This window comes from Schistocerca piceifrons, chromosome 1, assembly GCF_021461385.2.
Source record: "Schistocerca piceifrons isolate TAMUIC-IGC-003096 chromosome 1, iqSchPice1.1, whole genome shotgun sequence".
NCBI lineage: Eukaryota > Metazoa > Arthropoda > Insecta > Orthoptera > Acrididae > Schistocerca > Schistocerca piceifrons.
Window position 1 is genome coordinate 89,257,587 of NC_060138.1, and position 17,065 is coordinate 89,274,651.

Sequence of the window (17,065 nt, forward strand, 5' to 3'; positions counted from 1 at the left end):
GTATTACTTTCGAAGTAAATGAATTACATTACGTGTGAGAATGTGAGATGAATTTCTTAAATTGGAGAGTGTTTGACTCTCATTCAAAACTTAATACTTAGAGGACCAGTTACTTAGAAAAATTTTGGTCCCAGAAGACCAGCCATTTACATTATTATTTAAAATTTTACTGACACATTTGTGTTTGATATATCTTAAAGGGTAACACACACAGAAAAGGACTAATATTATATTTGAAAGCTTAGCTTTGCATGTAGCTATACTATCTCCATATTAATATATCAACCATCAACTTCTCCTCTTTGTGTGTTAGCACTACTTAGCAGTGATGTTGCTATTGGCTGACTACATCTCGTGGCCTATACTACGAATATCTGCTGTTATAAGCTGGTGAGATCAAGTGAAATGAGCTATGATTAGCTGATAAAACCACATCACAATCTCAATTTCAGTGATTCAGAAACTAATGTGCTCTGTTTGGTGGAATTTGAACTTACATTTTTGTAGTAAGAAAATACTACATGTTGCTGTGTGTCAAAGATCTCTCCAAAAAACTTTTTTTGCGGTGTTTCGTTTCCTATAGTGCCGGTAGCTCTACACCATTCAAAGGATTGATTAGTTTTGCAACTGTGAGGGAAAGTGTACTGTCACTGAACATGGAGGGATGAGTTGTTTGGGGGAAGAGACCAAAATGTGAGGTCATCGCTCTCATTGGATTAGGGAATGACGGGGAAGGAAGAAGTCGGCCATGCCCTTTCAAAGGAACCATCCTGGCAGTTGCCTGGAGCGATTTAGGGAAATCAAGGAAAACCTAAATCAGGATGGCAGGACACGGGATTGAACCGTCGTCCTCTCTAATGTGAGTCCAGTGTGCTAATCACTGCACCACCTTGCTTGTTACTGAACACAGGAAAAGAGTATTTTCATCCAGAAAAATGTTTATTTTTGACCAGGAAATCAGGGGTTTTTTTTTTTTTTTTTCATTTTGTTTGACAATGCTGTGTTAAACTATTTTCTTTTCAGCCATTGATCAAAGCAACACTTGTCTGTCGGTATAGATTTAATAAAAAAGATACCTAAATCCTCCTTGATTATGATGATCTTTAGAAGAAGTTATTTTCCCAGATGTAGAAAACTGATGAAGATATTTGTAATTTCCCTTTCGTCCTGTAACAACAGTTTTATAAGGCCTACATTTGTCAGACTTTTCGTTAGGTTTCATTTTAGTCTTACAAACTGGTTTCAACAAACAAATTTAGATAATAAACAGATGCATTATAATAATGGTATCTTTCCGTTGTAGGTATGGGCGCTACATAGTACTATCAGATATTATAGAATCCTGGTGTCAGTGGCTGGTGGTGATAGCTTTGGCTACGGCCCACGTTGCTATCTCACTAGCTTTACCTGTTCCTGGCTGCCCGCGGGGCTACTTGGGACCTGGTGGATGGCACATGCATGGACAGTATGCCAACTGCACTGGTGGAGCTGCCGGTTACATTGATCGCCACATCCTCACTCCGCAGCACATGTACAAGAACCCTACATGCAAGTCCATTTACCACAATGATCAAGTATATGACCCGGAAGGTTAGTACAGCTTGCAGCAATCATATCATCAGAAAAATGTGATACTTGATGTTTTATGTTGAGCTTCACATTCAGAAGAATGTACACACCTGTATCATGCACATTACGAGTTCTGCAAGTTCATCTGTCAGAGGCTTAGCTTTGTTGATCTGTTTATTAGACTGAGCTGTTTTGAATATCGTTGTGTAGTAGTTGACAATAAACCCTGCTGCTCAATCATTTCTGCCTGCGGGGTAGCCATGTTGTCTCGGGCGTCTTGCCACGGTTCGCGCAGCTTCCTCTGTTGGAGGTTCGAGTCCTCCCTCAGGCTTGGATGTGTGTGTTGTCCTTAGTTTAAGTTAGAGTGAGTAGCATGTAAGGCTAGGGACTGATGACCTCAGCAGTTTGGTCCACTAGAAATTACCACAAATTTCCAAATTTCAATCAGTTTCTTGTGCTACAGGGGTCATTCATCAAATGATACAAAATGTGTGCAGATAGAATTTTATTTTACTTTCAGAATATCTGCCAGTAGTGAAAATTCTGTAACTATTCATAATGATTTTTTCCTCACCAATGAACCACCAATAATGGAAAAAGAGTAAATATATAAAACAGTTTATTTCTTTGTTTGATTTAGCAGGAACATAAGCTATCCACTTCTTCTTCTTCTTCTTCTTTTTCTTCTTCTTCCTCCTTTGCTTGGCCCATTTCTTGAGAGGATTGGTGTTGTAGTATGGGCAATGTTAGTGTCAGGTGGTTGACAATGCCATTACTGATGCTACCATTTCCCCTGGGATGGAATTTGTGTACCCCATCTGTTTGTGTCTAAAATAAATCTCATGTTCAAGTGGGAGGACATTTCCTAGATATCTGCATAGTGTGTGTCTGGCACTGGACATTGGTACCAGCCTAGTGTTTACCTAGTTGTATGTCGAAACTGCGTAAAAACCACATCCAGGCTGGCTGGCTCCCTAGCCTTCATCATTAATCCACAAGGCAGATTTGATTCAGGCAGGCTCACTTCAATGTATCCTGGAAGCTCTGTGTTAATGCTTCAAGTTGTCCAGGCTGTTTCATAGGCTATCCACTATCCTTATATTAAATGGAAAATATAAATGAAGAAATGAGTAAAAGGGTTGAACTTCTGTGCAAGTAAACATTTTTCTTTGCTCTTCTAGTTATTATTTTTATTTTCTTACACTGTTCTGTATATCACCACCACCCACCACCACCACCACTGAGACAAGATCCCTACATAATGCATAATAATCCTTACTCAGTTTGACAGTACAGAATGTGCTTTCTTGATAATCATAGAGCGAGACCAAGAGATGAATACACTAAGCAGATTCAGAAGGATGTAGGCTGCAGTAGGTACTGGGAGATGAAGAAGCTTGCACAGGATAGAGTAGCATGGAGAGCTGCATCAAACCAGTCTCAGGACTGAAGACCACAACAACAACAACAACAACAACAACAACAACACTGTTCTGATGATTATTTCTCTTACATAATGATATGATGAAAAGAATGGTTTCTACTCACTATATAGCAGAGATGCTGTGTCGCAGATAGGCACAACAAAAAGACTGTCAGAAAGTAAGCTTTCAGCCAACAAGGCCTTCAATGCAAATAGATAGCATACAGACACACTCACATAAACACATCTCAAACACGCATGACCACAGTCTCTGTCCACTGAAATTGTCTTATTCCCAAACTCTTGTTTTTCATCCAGAAAATTTGTCTTTACAATGTACACACTTCCTTTAATATCAGTTAATTTTATAGTAATTCAGCAGAACTTTACTGTAACTGTTGTCCATAGCATTTGCATCCACTCCACTTCCAAGTTCTCGCACTATCTCACACTTTACCATCACTCCTGTTTGTTTTTCTCCTCGTCCTCATCCTCCTCCTCATCCTCTTCCTCTCCCTCTCCCTCTCCCTCCATTGCCATCACCACCACCCACCACCCACCACCACCACCACCACCACTGAGACAAGATCCCTACATAATGCATAATAATCCTTACTCAGTTTGACAGTACAGCATGTGCTTTCTTGATAATTTTGTGTTCTTAGATTGTGTCAGTAGCTTTTCATATTTGACAATATTACTCTCTTTAGTAATGCAAAAGAGTAAATGTTATATGAAATTGCTGACTTTGATGTCCATTAAGACTTCAACCACCTAAATTTGTGTATCTGAGACTTACCACAGTGGTGCCATGCTAAGAATTCTGGACTCGCATGAGAGAGGACGGCTGTTTGGATCCCCTTTTGGCCTACAAGGTTTTCCGTGGTTTCCCTAAATCACTTATGGTACATACCATGATGGTTCCTATGAACAAGACATAGCTGATTACCATTCTTATCCTTTCCCAATCTGAGTTAGTGTTCCACTGTAAATGATACGATTGTCAATAAGACATTAAACCCTAATCTTCCTTCCTACCTGTTTTTTAAATTGTGAACCATTAGTGCTATGTCTGACACGTAATTTCTTCATAGAGGGTGCTGTGATGGGATCATGTAGAGTGTAATGTCGTGTCAATGTGGTTTTGATGGCAATGAGGGAGAGAGAGCACTGAGGTGGCTTCCAAATTCAAGAATACAAAATTACGAAGAAAGCACATTCTGCTTTCCAGAAATTTATTAAATGATCATTCCATTTTCCACCTTGGCTGTATTATGTTACAGTTGTTTATTTCACATGATCAGCTGATTTCAGTGATGTGCCATTTTCAAGTGTTGTAGAGGGCTTTGATGATGAATTCAATGATGCATAGGATGCTGATAGGAAACATCACATTGCTATCCATCCCCTGAAGTTGAGAATGTTCTTGTAATAAAGTTGCTTTATCCATAAGAATTCAAATGGCCTACCATTGAGTGAAGCACCACTGCTGCAGTGTGTTTGTCTTGACTGCAGTCAGTTGTGTTCAGTAATACTGAAATTAATTATTTACATTTCTGCAAATTAACATTACACCAACAGATGAAACATACTGATGTTCACAATCCATGGTGATGTGGAGTGAAGATAGACTGTTACTAATAACTAATAAATATGTGTGCAGGTTGCTGTCATTCCACAATTTTATTTTTGTCTTTGCAGGTATACTTGGAACCTTGACATCAATTCTGATGGTGTACCTAGGAGTTCATGCTGGTAGAATCCTGCAGTGTTATAACTACACCTTTATGAGAATTTCCCGCTGGTTGTCATGGGGAGTGATTACTGTGAGTCCACAAAGTCTATTGTAAAAATAATATTCTGTCCATCCATCTAACTGTCTATCAGGCTATCATTTATATATCTGTCTGTTGTTCAAAGTTTGCTTAGTAGCACAGTGTAGGCCAGTGGCCATTAGTCTAGGAGTTGGCAATAGTGAACTTGGAAGCGTCTGACACAGTAACAGTTGCGGAGGAAACAGTGGTTATTATCTGTTTCTAGGTACACAGACTATCTTTGCAAGGGAAAAGAAAAAAAATGTAAGGAAGAATTATGGCAATATTATGAAAAGGATAGATTGCTACGTATCATAGAGTGGAGACATTGAGTCACAGACAAGCACGGACAAAAGGTGTGCTTCTAAAGTAACCCCCCCCCCCCTTCACACACACACACACACACACACACACACACACACACACACGATCATTGCCTCTGGCTGCCAAGGCTGGACTGTGAGCAACTGTGTGTAACAGAAGAAGCAGTCTGGTTGGTGTGGGTAAGGAGGAGGCTGGGGTGGGGAATGGGAGAGATAGCGGACATGGTGGTGGCTGGGTAGGGCAGTTAGACAGATATCAGTGAGGGGAAGGGGTAAGAGGAGTGAAAAAGGAGAGACGTAAAAAGACTGTGGATGTGTTGGTGGAATAGGCTGTGTTGGAGCGGGAGCAAGGAAGGGGTTAGTTTGGTAAACGACAGTCACTAATGAAGGGTGAGGCCAGAGGGCTTACGGGAAAGTAGGGTATATTGCAGGGAGAGTTCCTGTCTGTGCAGTTCAGAAAAGTTTGTGTTGGGAGAAAAGATCCAGATAGCAAGGCTGTGAAGCAGTCATCGAAGTGAAGAACATTAGTTTGGGCAGTGTGCTCAGCAACTGGATGTTCCAGCTGTCTCTTGGCCACAGTTTGTCAGTGGCCATTTGTGCAGACAAACAGCTTGTGGGTTGTAATGCCCATGTAGAAAAGCGCATTGGCTGCAGCTTAGCTTGTAGATCACATGACTAGTTTCACAGATAGCCCTGCCTTTGATGGAATAGGTGATGCTTGTGCCTGGACTGGAGAAGATGGTGATGGGAGGATGTGTGGGACAGGTCTTGCCTGCAGCACTACTACAGGGATATGGGCCATGAGCCAAGGGATTGAGAGCAGGATTGGAGGAGGGATGGACAGGAACATTGTGTAGGTTCGGTGGGCAGGGGAATACCACTGTGAGAGAGGTTCAAAGGATAGTGGGCAGGATATTCATCATTTCAGAGCACAGTGAGATGTAATACCCTACCCATTAACCTTCCCACCCCTCCCACTGCCCACTGAACCTACATAATATTGTTGTCCATCCCTACTCTAACCCTGCTTCCATCCCCTTGCATCATGGCTCATGTCCGTGTAGTGGAGCTAGATGCAAGTTCTGTCCCATACATCCTCCCACTACCACTTACTCCAGTCCAATCACAAGCATCACCTACCCCTTCAAAGGTAGGGCTACCTGTGAAACGATCTACAAGCTAAGGAACAATCACTCTACTGCATTTTATGGGGCATGACAACCAACAAGCTGTCTTCCTGCATGAATGGTCACTTGCACACTGTGGCCAGGATACAGTTAGACCATCCAGTTGCCGAGCGTGCTACACAACATGGAGTTCTTCACTTCAGTGACTGTTCACAGCCTGTTCCATATGGATCCTTTCAACCAATAAGAGCTTTTCTGAATTGGACAGATGGGAACTCTCCCTGCAATATATCCTATGTTCCCATAACCCTTCTGGACTCAACCTCCATTAGTCACAAGCCTTCGCCCACCTATCCCCTTCAGCACTCCTATTCCAGCATTACACAGCCTTCTATCCCACCAATACTCCACAGTCTTGTTACTTCTCTTCTCCTCTGCTCCACTCGCCTGTCTGCAGTTCCATGCAGTCCAGCACTGGTGGCCAGTGACAGTGGTCATGTATATTTGAATTGTCCTTTAATGTGTGTGTGTGTGTGTGTGTGTGTGTGTGTGTGTGTTTTTAGAACAAGGTATTTTGGACCAAAAGCTTACTTTTTTAGCAGCCTTCTTTTGTACCTGTCTGCAACTCAACATCTCCACTATGTGGTGAGTAGCAATCTGTCCTTTTCATAATATTGTCATTATTCCATCCCGGATTTTCTAAGGAAGAATTATGTATTAATTAAATCACAGCAATGTTAATTATACACTTCATTTTGAGATTAAATTTGCGTAGTGAATTATAGGCTAAGAGTCAACTAATAACACCTGTTAGATTCATTTATCTTGTGTATTTTATCAATTATTCATGAAAATAATGTTCCATTGAAAAAATTACACAGGGCATATTAGCTGGAATCCTCTGTCATTTCTCGAAAGAAGATGGAATCATCCCAGTCAATAAGAATCTCTGGTCCCTGTCATATGTGCTGGCAACTGCAAGCATGGCTTTCCTTCTGCTTAGCATATTGTACTTTGTGGCAGACTGTCATCGCTGGTGGAGTGGAGCTCCATTCCTATATGCAGGTAAACTAATACTCATTTAAAGATATATACTTGCTGAAAATATTTTGAGTACCATACGATTTAAAACTGCTGTGTCTGTCAGCGCAAATACGGGATACATTCAAATAATCTGTGCACAATAAGTTGAGGTGAGAGCAAGACGAGGGTGGGGGCAGGAAGTGTGTCAGTCACCACATATACCATACATTCAAATAATCTGTGCACCGTAATTTGAAAGAGGGAGGGGGGGGGGGGAGGGGAGAGGACAAATTGTCTTTGTCCGTGAGTGAGTGGGGGAGGGGGGTTGTGTGCATGCATGCGTCATCCATTGCCCAAATTGCTATTTAAGTGCAGGTTTGAATGGCTGATATACACACACACACCTAGTGGTTGTAGGATGGTTGTTAGACCTCCAGGGATAATACCCAAGGCAGCTTTCCCTTGTTATAGCTTGTCTCGCACTTCCTCAGTTGTACGTCCATGGAAGCAGTTGAGCACCGACATGTTACATAAATTCGATAACGCACCAATGTGACATTGCCAAACATGTGTCACCCAGTCAACAAGGTCATTCCATCCATCCTTTCGGATTTGCTCTCACCAATATGACTTTCAGTGATGTTTTCGGAATAGTATTCCTTTTTAATATCACATAAAGTGGTAGCTTTTGTGCATTGCCAGTTACACACATCACTGTACACCTTTGCTTCTTATTGCTGCCAGTTCATATCAGGAGGCTGGATTCTCCTTTTGATCCGTGTTACCAGCATCCATATTGTCGCATCTCATCTTCATAACCGCAGAGCCATTTTCGAGCTCCATATGCTTGACCACAAAATGCATGTTGATTACCGTTTGTTTTTCTTGGAGCTGTGGGCCTCCACTCCCGCCACCCTCCCCCCTCCCTCCCTGCCCCCTCCCCCCTTCCTGGTAAATACAATTCTCGCTTACATTTTACTTTCTTCTCACTGCATGGTTTCCAAGGTTCTGCGCTTCTTCAATAATTTTAAGTTTTTCTTTAGCTGTGAATGAGTGTTAACAAGGACTTATAGTCATTATTAAGAAGTTAACTTCTAACAAATTTATTTATAATTTGCTACTGATGCATCACAGGCCAAACAATGGTGTAATATAAAGAGATCTATTGTTGGAGGTGGAGCGGTTCCAACATTATTGCAGTTAATCCGCACACCACACTTTTTCATCCTTAAACTCAGGACAGATACGTGCAGATTATTCAGTTATATATGACGTATCACCAAGAGTTATTAATAAGTAGTCTATATTAGTAATGGAACAAAGCACTTATTGTGTAGAATGAGGCAATGTTAGTGCTGTGCCTTATTTTCTCAATCTGCCAGTCATTTCTCACATACAGCTCAATCAGAAGCCATTTGGCATAAAGCAGTTCCAAAACATGTAATTAGAAAAGTTATGAAAGTGAAGGTAGACATGTCAGGAAAAGTTACTGAGCTGTAAATTCGCTTCCATAGCAGCAAAATGATACACTTGCTCTTAGATGGCACATATTCTTATTATGTGCATAGCATGCTTTCTGTGTTGGTCAAGACAAGAATGCTATTGCTTGTTGATCACATTTTCTGACAAAAAGCTGTCAGGAAGTCTGTAACAGTCATAGGTGGCAGCTCATGAACTCAGTTCATCTGTCTCACGCATCTGTAGGATTCAGATCCAGAGACATAACTGGGCTCTTCATCTTATCCACCAATCATTTCAGTATGGACAGGCATTATATGAATGTTTCTCTAATAAACACATTTCCTCATCTCTATGCATTTGGCCACTGACAGTATTCCTCCAACCATAAAAATAAATGTGAATTTATGTACTCTCATTCATTAGTACTCCAGCTCAACTGATCTAATCTCTTTCCATTATGTTCATATCATTTTAGCTTTAGGTGATGATATGCAAGAAACTTTCTGCAAATTGAAGTGAAATCCTATTTGTCTAGTAATTCATCATGTGCTTTTGAAGTTGATCGCTCCATGATGAACTGGGACATTTCTATATCGCCAAAGGATAGCAATGAAGCTGAGCTGGCTCACCAGCCTTCTGTAAACATTTTTCTGCATGCTTCAGCGATCATTGCATGGTGAACACTAGAATGTTGCGTGTCATAGCAAATGAGAATTGTGGCTAAACTGCCTATACCATAAGAATGGTTTATTTAAAAAACTTCATCCTAAACGTATGCTATATTCTGGTGAAGTGGACAGCAGATGAGGCAAAACTCTCATTAATGGGCAACTAGTAGGCACTGTTCTATTGGTTGTGTTGAGATAAGTGGGGCTGTATCTGAATCAACATTTGTGTCCCTAGCTTTCCAGCATAGCTTTCAATTCCTCAAATAATTCCTATCCAACAGTGTGTCTGTACTACCTGGGAGTTACAAAACCTACTTTACTAAGAGGTTTCACCACATGTAGTTCATGCCCAACTCAGTCTGTCTCTTTTTCCACTTCATTATGCTCAGAAGACGTGGAGTAAGGAATATTTCTTTACCCACCTGTCATCTTTCCTGCACATTTGTGGCAACTCTGTAGATTTTGTATTCCCCAAAATTATAATTTTCAGTGGAGCAAGCTGTTACTGATGTGGCATACCAAATACATTTTGTCACTTGCCATGATTTTTTTTTTTGCTGCGTGCAGTTCATGTACAACTCAGGTGGAGTCAGCAGTCCTTTTCACACAGTATAGTTTCCACTGGGTAGGGCAAATTGCCAGCTTTTCAATGGTCCACAACATGAAATGGGTGTTTTAACAGGGCTACAGCAGGTGGACAGAAAACGACTACTATCATCCAAAGTATGTATGTATCTGTGCTTTGCCACTTCAGAGATCTGCTGCAGTACAGCATAACTGCCTTGTCTGTCTGTATTGGCATTCGTCAGATAGTAGCATGGTGATTTAATTTGAAATTATTTTGGTGTGGCAATGAGCTCAACTGTTGTAACCTCATCTGTTACTATTAATGCCCGTACAGCCTTCGTGGCTGTTAATCAGTATGTAGACAGGAAAAATCTCTTCAGCAAAGAGATCCCACTCAAATGGGACATTCACTATGGCTATACTCACAACTTGATAGGTTAGCAAAAATATCTTAATAAGGGATGATATTTAGTAACAAAAGTAATGACTAAGAAATGCTTTGTAACAGGCTCGTAGGTTTTGACAGTACTGAATAACCCAGTACAATATTTAGTTGTTGTTTGTAAAGCTGTAAACACAACACAGTTTCATAAAATGTCTTTTTGATTATTAAAAGAATAGAGGAATCATTTGAAAACGTGTTTTTCTTCTTTTTATATGAAAAAATCCTGATATCGGTGAAGCGTCGGTGTATTGGGACACTTACTAGCAGATACAGATATCAACAGTCATGCCTGCAAATACTGCATGCAAAAGTATGAAGACAGACATGGATCATCAATGAACTCTCAACTGTAGCTATGATGTATTGTGCACAGCCCTAAAGCACACGGCATCAAAGAATTACAGAATGAAAATTGGGAGCTCATAATATGACAACATATAAATCACCATCTCAGTCTAAACCCATAATGGCTTATACCATGCGCTTGATGTGTGGCCCTATGTTTCTCATCCCATGCAGTCTTCAAAGTGTTAGCACTATGAACATATGGCCAAAGTGTAGAAGAGAGAAACTATATGTGGCAAGTATGACAAGCCACACATGAGGCAAGAATGTTGCTTGCTGCGCCAAACAAATATGTAAATTGTTTTAACTATGAGCTTGTGTTAGTCAGATACTGTAAGGGATTCATCAAAGATAAAAAAAAGTAATGGTTTCAAAATAAATACCTACTTCTGAAGCCTATAAAATTTATCAGGCTCAAAAATCACCAGTTTGCTGCAACTAGTGACATGTCACCATATCATGACCAAAGCATCACATGATGATGCAGTACATTGCCAGAAATGCTGAAGAAGTCATCCTCGACCTTTCTTCATATATGAAGCAGGACAGTTTTTATCTCAGGGAAGAGAGCCATTTTAATTTCCATTCTAAATGTTATAACTTCGAGTTGAACAAATATATTTCAAGGAAGACGCAATACATGAAAGTCACAGATCAAGGAAACAGAGTAAGACGTGTGTACACTTTAACAGTCAAATCATAACTGAGTCCAAGTCTAGCGGCCGCTGGCTGGCTGGCCGCTTAGATGGCGCTGCTGCTGCATGGCTGGCAGACGGTGCCGCATGTAGAGGACGCGCATAACTGCGCGGCGGCACTTTGAAAGATTGGCGAGTCACAACACTTTTCTCCCCTTTTGAAGTTTTTGCACAGGTCTTGATGGAGATGGCCTGTAGATTGCAAACGTCCGTAGGTGTTGTTTGACTGGCCATAAAGTCTCGAGGAAGAGGCTTCACGTATGAACAAAAGTGTCTCTGATGATAACGAGTCGAGATGACAGGAGACGTGTGGGTCGAATCTGCTGGGGCCCCGTGCACCAATCTGGCCATTGCATCAAGTCCGGTTGTTATAGACATGGGCGATGTGTCCGCACCCGTAGGAGAAGGAGGCGAGTAGAGTTGCTCCGACAGATGATGGTCATCTGGTTCCTGCATGGGCACGTCTCCTGGTGGTGTCAGTTCTTGTGCTGGCACCGATATGATGGTGAGAGGACAGCGTTGTGAGTAACGAGAGATTGCAGTATCCCGAGCGTCAGGTAGAGCCGAAGGTGGTGTAGCGGCATCCGGAACGCGTTGCTGGCACACGAGGCCGAAGCTGGTCCGAATGCCACATGCAACACCTGTGTCCGTCTGGATTTCATGCAGGCGTTGGCCATGGTATCGTAAGATGCGGCCAGGACTCCATTTTGTCCGCCTGCTATATCCCCGTACCCATACCAGCTCGTCGGCGGTGAACCGGCCAAGCGAAGGCACCCGCGGCCGTGAGGTGGAAGGCCGCTGAAGATGAAGTAGCGTGCAGGGCTGTTGGCCATGTAAGAGCTCAGCCGGGCTGTGGTCGCCCACGGGGGTGAAACGGTAAGAAGCCAGAAATTGGAGAAGTGCATCATCAGCAGAAGAAGTCAGGAGTTTCCTCATCTGAGCCTTAAATGTGCGGACCAGTCGTTCAGCCTCACTGTTTGACTGTGGATGGAACGGAGGGGCTGTGACATGCATGACGCCGTGATGGGCACAAAAATCCGCAAAATCGGAAGAGGCAAATTGCGGACCATTATCAGTAATAAGAGTAGAGGGAAAGCCTTCCAAAGAGAAAATGCAAGCTAGAGCATTGGTGGTTGCCGCGGTGGTAGGCGACGTGCAATGGACAATGAAAGGAAAGTTAGAGTAGGTGTCAATAACGAGAAGCCAATAAGTACCTAAAAAAGGTCCCACGAAGTCAGCATGAATACGCTCCCAGGGCTTCTCAGGCGAAGGCCATAGTGACAAAGATGACTTCGGGGCGGTGGCCTGTCACGCACAAGGGCCGCAGGCAGCGACCATGTGTGCTATTTCAGAGTCGATGCCGGGCCAGTACACATGACGGCGCGCCAGAGATTTTGTGTAAGAGACACTCCAGTGCCCTTGATGAAGGAGGCGCAAGACCAAAGCACACAAAGACACAGGTACCACAACACACGGTGAAGCATTGTCGGTGGAAAGGAGGATAACACCATCCCTAGCTGTGAGGCGGTAACGCAAAGCGTAGTAGTTCCGCAACGGATCAGAGGTCTTAGTGGATGGATGATCTGGCCAACCCTTCTGGATACAGCGTAAAACCTGGGAGAGTGTAGGGTCAGAACCCGTAGCAGCCGTCTGCTGGTCCCCGGTGATGGGGAATCCGTCCACAACCCGCTGCTCTGCAACATCCAGGTGGAAACACGAAAGTTCGTCCCTATCGAATGCCAGATCAGGACCCATGGGAAGTCGAGACAGTGCATCAGCATTCGCATGTTGAGCCGTTGGCCGGAAATGAATCTCATAATTGAAATGAGACAAGTAAAGAGCCCAACGCTGGAGGCAGTGTGCAGCCTTGTCGAGAAGTGACGTTGATGGATGAAACAAGGAAACAAGTGGTTTGTGATCCATAACAAGATGAAATTTGGATCCATAGAGAAAAACACCAAACTTATGAAGAGCATAAATAATGGCCAGAGCTTCTTTTTCAATTTGAGAATACTTTTGTTGGGCATCCGTGAGCGTTTTGGAGGCATAAGCAATTGGTTGTTGGAACCGTCAGAAAAAAGGTGCGCAAGGACTGCACCGACCCTGTATTGAGAGGCATCCGTGGCACGAACAAGATGTTGGCCAGGTTGATAAGTAGCCAGGCACGGGGCCTGTTTCAGCATAGTCTTCAATTTCTGGAAAGCCGCATCGCATGACACGGACCAGTGAAAAGGCACGTTTTTATGCAACAGGCGATGCAACAGCTGAGCCACCGAAGCAGCAGACGGTAAAAACTTTTGATAGTATGCTATTTTCCCCAAGAAGGCCTGCAGTTCCTTAACAGATGTAGGGCGAGGAAGGGCATCAATTGCAGCAACAGTTTGCTGAAGCGGACGAATACCATCCCGAGAGAGTTGAAACCCCAAGTATGTGATAGATGCCTGAAAAAATTTTGATTTCTGAAAATTACACTTAAGACTGGCAGGCTGTAAGACATGAAAAAGTGTGTGGAGATTTTGAAGATGTTGGACAGTGGTGGAGCCAGTGACAACAATGTCGTCCTGGTAATTTATACACCCAGGGACAGTGAGCAATAATTGTTCCAAGAATCGCTGAAAGAGAGCAGGGGCGCTGGCAACCCCGAATGGCAATTGTTCGGTATTGATAGAGGCCGAAAGGCGTGTTAAGGACCAGGAACTGTTGGGAAGCAGCGTCGAGAGGAATTTGATGATAAGCTTCTGACAGGTTAAGTTTAGAAAAATACTGGCCTCCAGCAAGTTTAGTGAACAATTCTTCAGGTCGAGGCATAGGGTAAGTGTCGATAAGGCATTGAGCATTTACAGTGGCTTTGAAATCTCCACAGAAACGAATATCACCATTTGGCTGACAGGAGAGGACCACTCACTGGAAGTCACAGGAAGCAAGACCCCTAAAGCAGTGAGACAATCCAGCTCCCCTTTGACCTGATCACGAAGGGCCACAGGAATGGGCCGAGCCCGAAAAAACTTAGGCCGAGCAGTGGGTTTGAACGTGATATGAGCTTCAAAGTCGTTTGCATGGCCTAACCCAGGAGAAAAAAGGGACAAAAATGTCATCAACAAGGAATCCAATTGAGCATAAGGAATAGCATCAGAGACGATATTGACAGAGCCATCTATGGAGAACCCAAAAACGCAAAAGGCATCGAAACCAAAAAGATAGAATGTGTTACTGTGGTCAACCACAAATATGGGAACAGTGCGAACGACAGATTTGTAAGATACCTCAGCATCAATTTTCCCAAGAGAGAAATCTTCTGTTTATTGTTAAGTCCGTAATTGCCTAGTGACAGGTGACAGGATTGGAGAACCCAACTGAAGATACATCTGAGAATTGATGATAGTGGCAGCAGAACCAGTATCCACCTGCATGCGAACATCTCGACCAAGTATTTGGACAGTGAGGAATAACTTCCCTGAAAGGGAAGAAGTGCAATTGACAGACAACACAGAATCAGAATCAGCGTCATGTTCATGAACATCATGTATGCAGTCGGATTTGCAAACGGATGACACATGACCGCTCTTTTTTTTTTTTTTTGGATTTGTGACACACGGCCCAATGTTGTGGACAATTTTCTCATGAATGTTTCGTAAAACACCGCGGACATGAAGGAAGTTGCCGTGGGTTTTGCTGCAGTTTCTTAGAGGTTTGTTTATAGTTAGGCTGAGGCTGCGCTTGGGAGTGTACTGCAGCCACGTCGGCCGGTGGGGACACGCCACACGCTCTCGTCAACATCGCACAGAGGTTGTATTTCCTCGACATTGCCCCATGCCTCTATTTGCGCTCCAGCAGCATGAGAAATTTCAAAAGACTGACCGATGGATAGGACTTCATCTAGAGTCGGATTTGCCAACTGAAGGGCATGTTGCCTAACTTCTTTGTCGGGCGCCAATCAGATAATAGCATCCTGTACCATGGAATCGGCGTAGGATTCTTTGTGAACTTCAGTAACATATTGACACTTTCTACTGAGGCCGGGAGGTTCAGCAGCCCAAGCACGATAGGTTTGATTCAGTTGTTTTTGACAACGATAAAAGGCAACACAAGAGGCTACCACATGCATTTGCTTTTGAAAATAGACAGACAGAAGTGAGCACATTTCAGCAAAGGACAAAGATGCAGAATCTTTCAAAGGAGCCAATTACGACAACAACCGATACATTTGAGGTGAAATCCATGAAAGGAAGAGAGACTTACATGTTTGTTCGTCCGCGAGATGAAATGCCAAGAAGTGCTGTCGAAGACGTTTTTCGTAATCAGACCAGTCTTCTGCCGTCTCGTCGTAAGGAGGAAAAGGAGGTAGAGACAACGACGAGAGACATTTGATGCCACGACAAAATCACGAATCGCATTTGTGAGAAGCGTTTGCTGTTCGATGAAACCTTGCAATAGTTGCACTAAAGTAGCCATGGAAACATGTGGGTCAACGATGGAAAAGAAAAATATCCCATCCTTGTTGCCAATTGTTATAACTTCAAGTTGAACAAATATATTTCAAGGAAGACGCAATTCATGAAAGTCACAGATCAAGTAAACAGAGCAAAACGTGCGTACACTTTAACAGTCAAATCATAACTGAGTCCAAGTCTAGCGGCCGCTGGCTGGCTGGCCCCTTAGGTGGCGCTGCTGCTGCATGGCTGGCAGACAGCGCTACATGCAGAGGATGCGCGTAACTGTGCGGCGGCACTTTGAAAAATCGGCGAGTCACAACACTAAAACTTGGAAAGTATCAAATGTGCCAAGTAATTGTAGTAGTTTAATTTTTAATACCTTTATTTGTCTTCAATACCACTATATAAAGACAAGTTGTTGTTTAAAGTTTTTACCAAAACTCTCTAAATTACAAAATTTAGCACAGTATTCTGATAAACATTTGGACGGATAGGGGCTGTATATTTTTCTAATATGTATAAATTATAAATATATCTCATATAACAGGGAAAGGTTGTTAGCAAAAATCTGAGAAAGTTTGTGACTGATTTACTTAAAATTTTTATTCAATGTTTTGATAAATGTCAAACGGAAATAGGCTATATATTTTCTAATATATATTTTAACTAAAATTGTGCACACAGCTGTGTGCTATTTTCCTACAATCAGCTTTAACAGAAAACAGAAATATTGTATTAATGGCTTGCTGACTTCTGATTAGAATACTACTATAGAATCTGAATCTTCCAAAACTTTGTAATCCTACCCATCTTCAGATTAAATCTAGGCGAAATTCTGTCATAGAAGCTACTATCCTCACAGATCTAGCAGCACATATGTCCACTCCTTTAATTTCCCTCCTTCAGCAACTACCACTTCCCTTCCTTGTCCTTGGGGATTTTAATGCCCATCACTCCTTGTGGGTCAGTGCTGCTTTGCCTAGTCGGGGTCTCGTACACAGTTCCTGGCGGACCATCACCTGTGCTACCTTAATGATGGTACCACTACACATTTCAGTCCTGATTATGCCACTTCCTCTACCATAGATCTTTCACTCACTTCCCCTCCCCTTCTCCCTTCATTACATTAGTCACTGTGTGATGACCTCTGAGATAGTGATTACTTTTCATTG

At 42.6% G+C, this 17,065-nt stretch overlaps 1 protein-coding gene across 1 annotated transcript in view; it reads left to right on the top strand.

Annotated features, from left to right (window-relative positions):
* Window positions 1-17,065, top strand: part of LOC124783083 (heparan-alpha-glucosaminide N-acetyltransferase-like) — a 101,030-nt gene that overhangs the window by 70,066 nt on the left and 13,899 nt on the right. Inside the window, exons 8-10 of the mRNA XM_047253995.1 lie at window positions 1,304-1,590; window positions 4,694-4,818; window positions 7,138-7,321. Of these exons, the coding sequence (XP_047109951.1) occupies window positions 1,304-1,590; window positions 4,694-4,818; window positions 7,138-7,321 (596 nt within the window). The remainder of the gene's footprint in view (window positions 1-1,303; window positions 1,591-4,693; window positions 4,819-7,137; window positions 7,322-17,065) is intronic.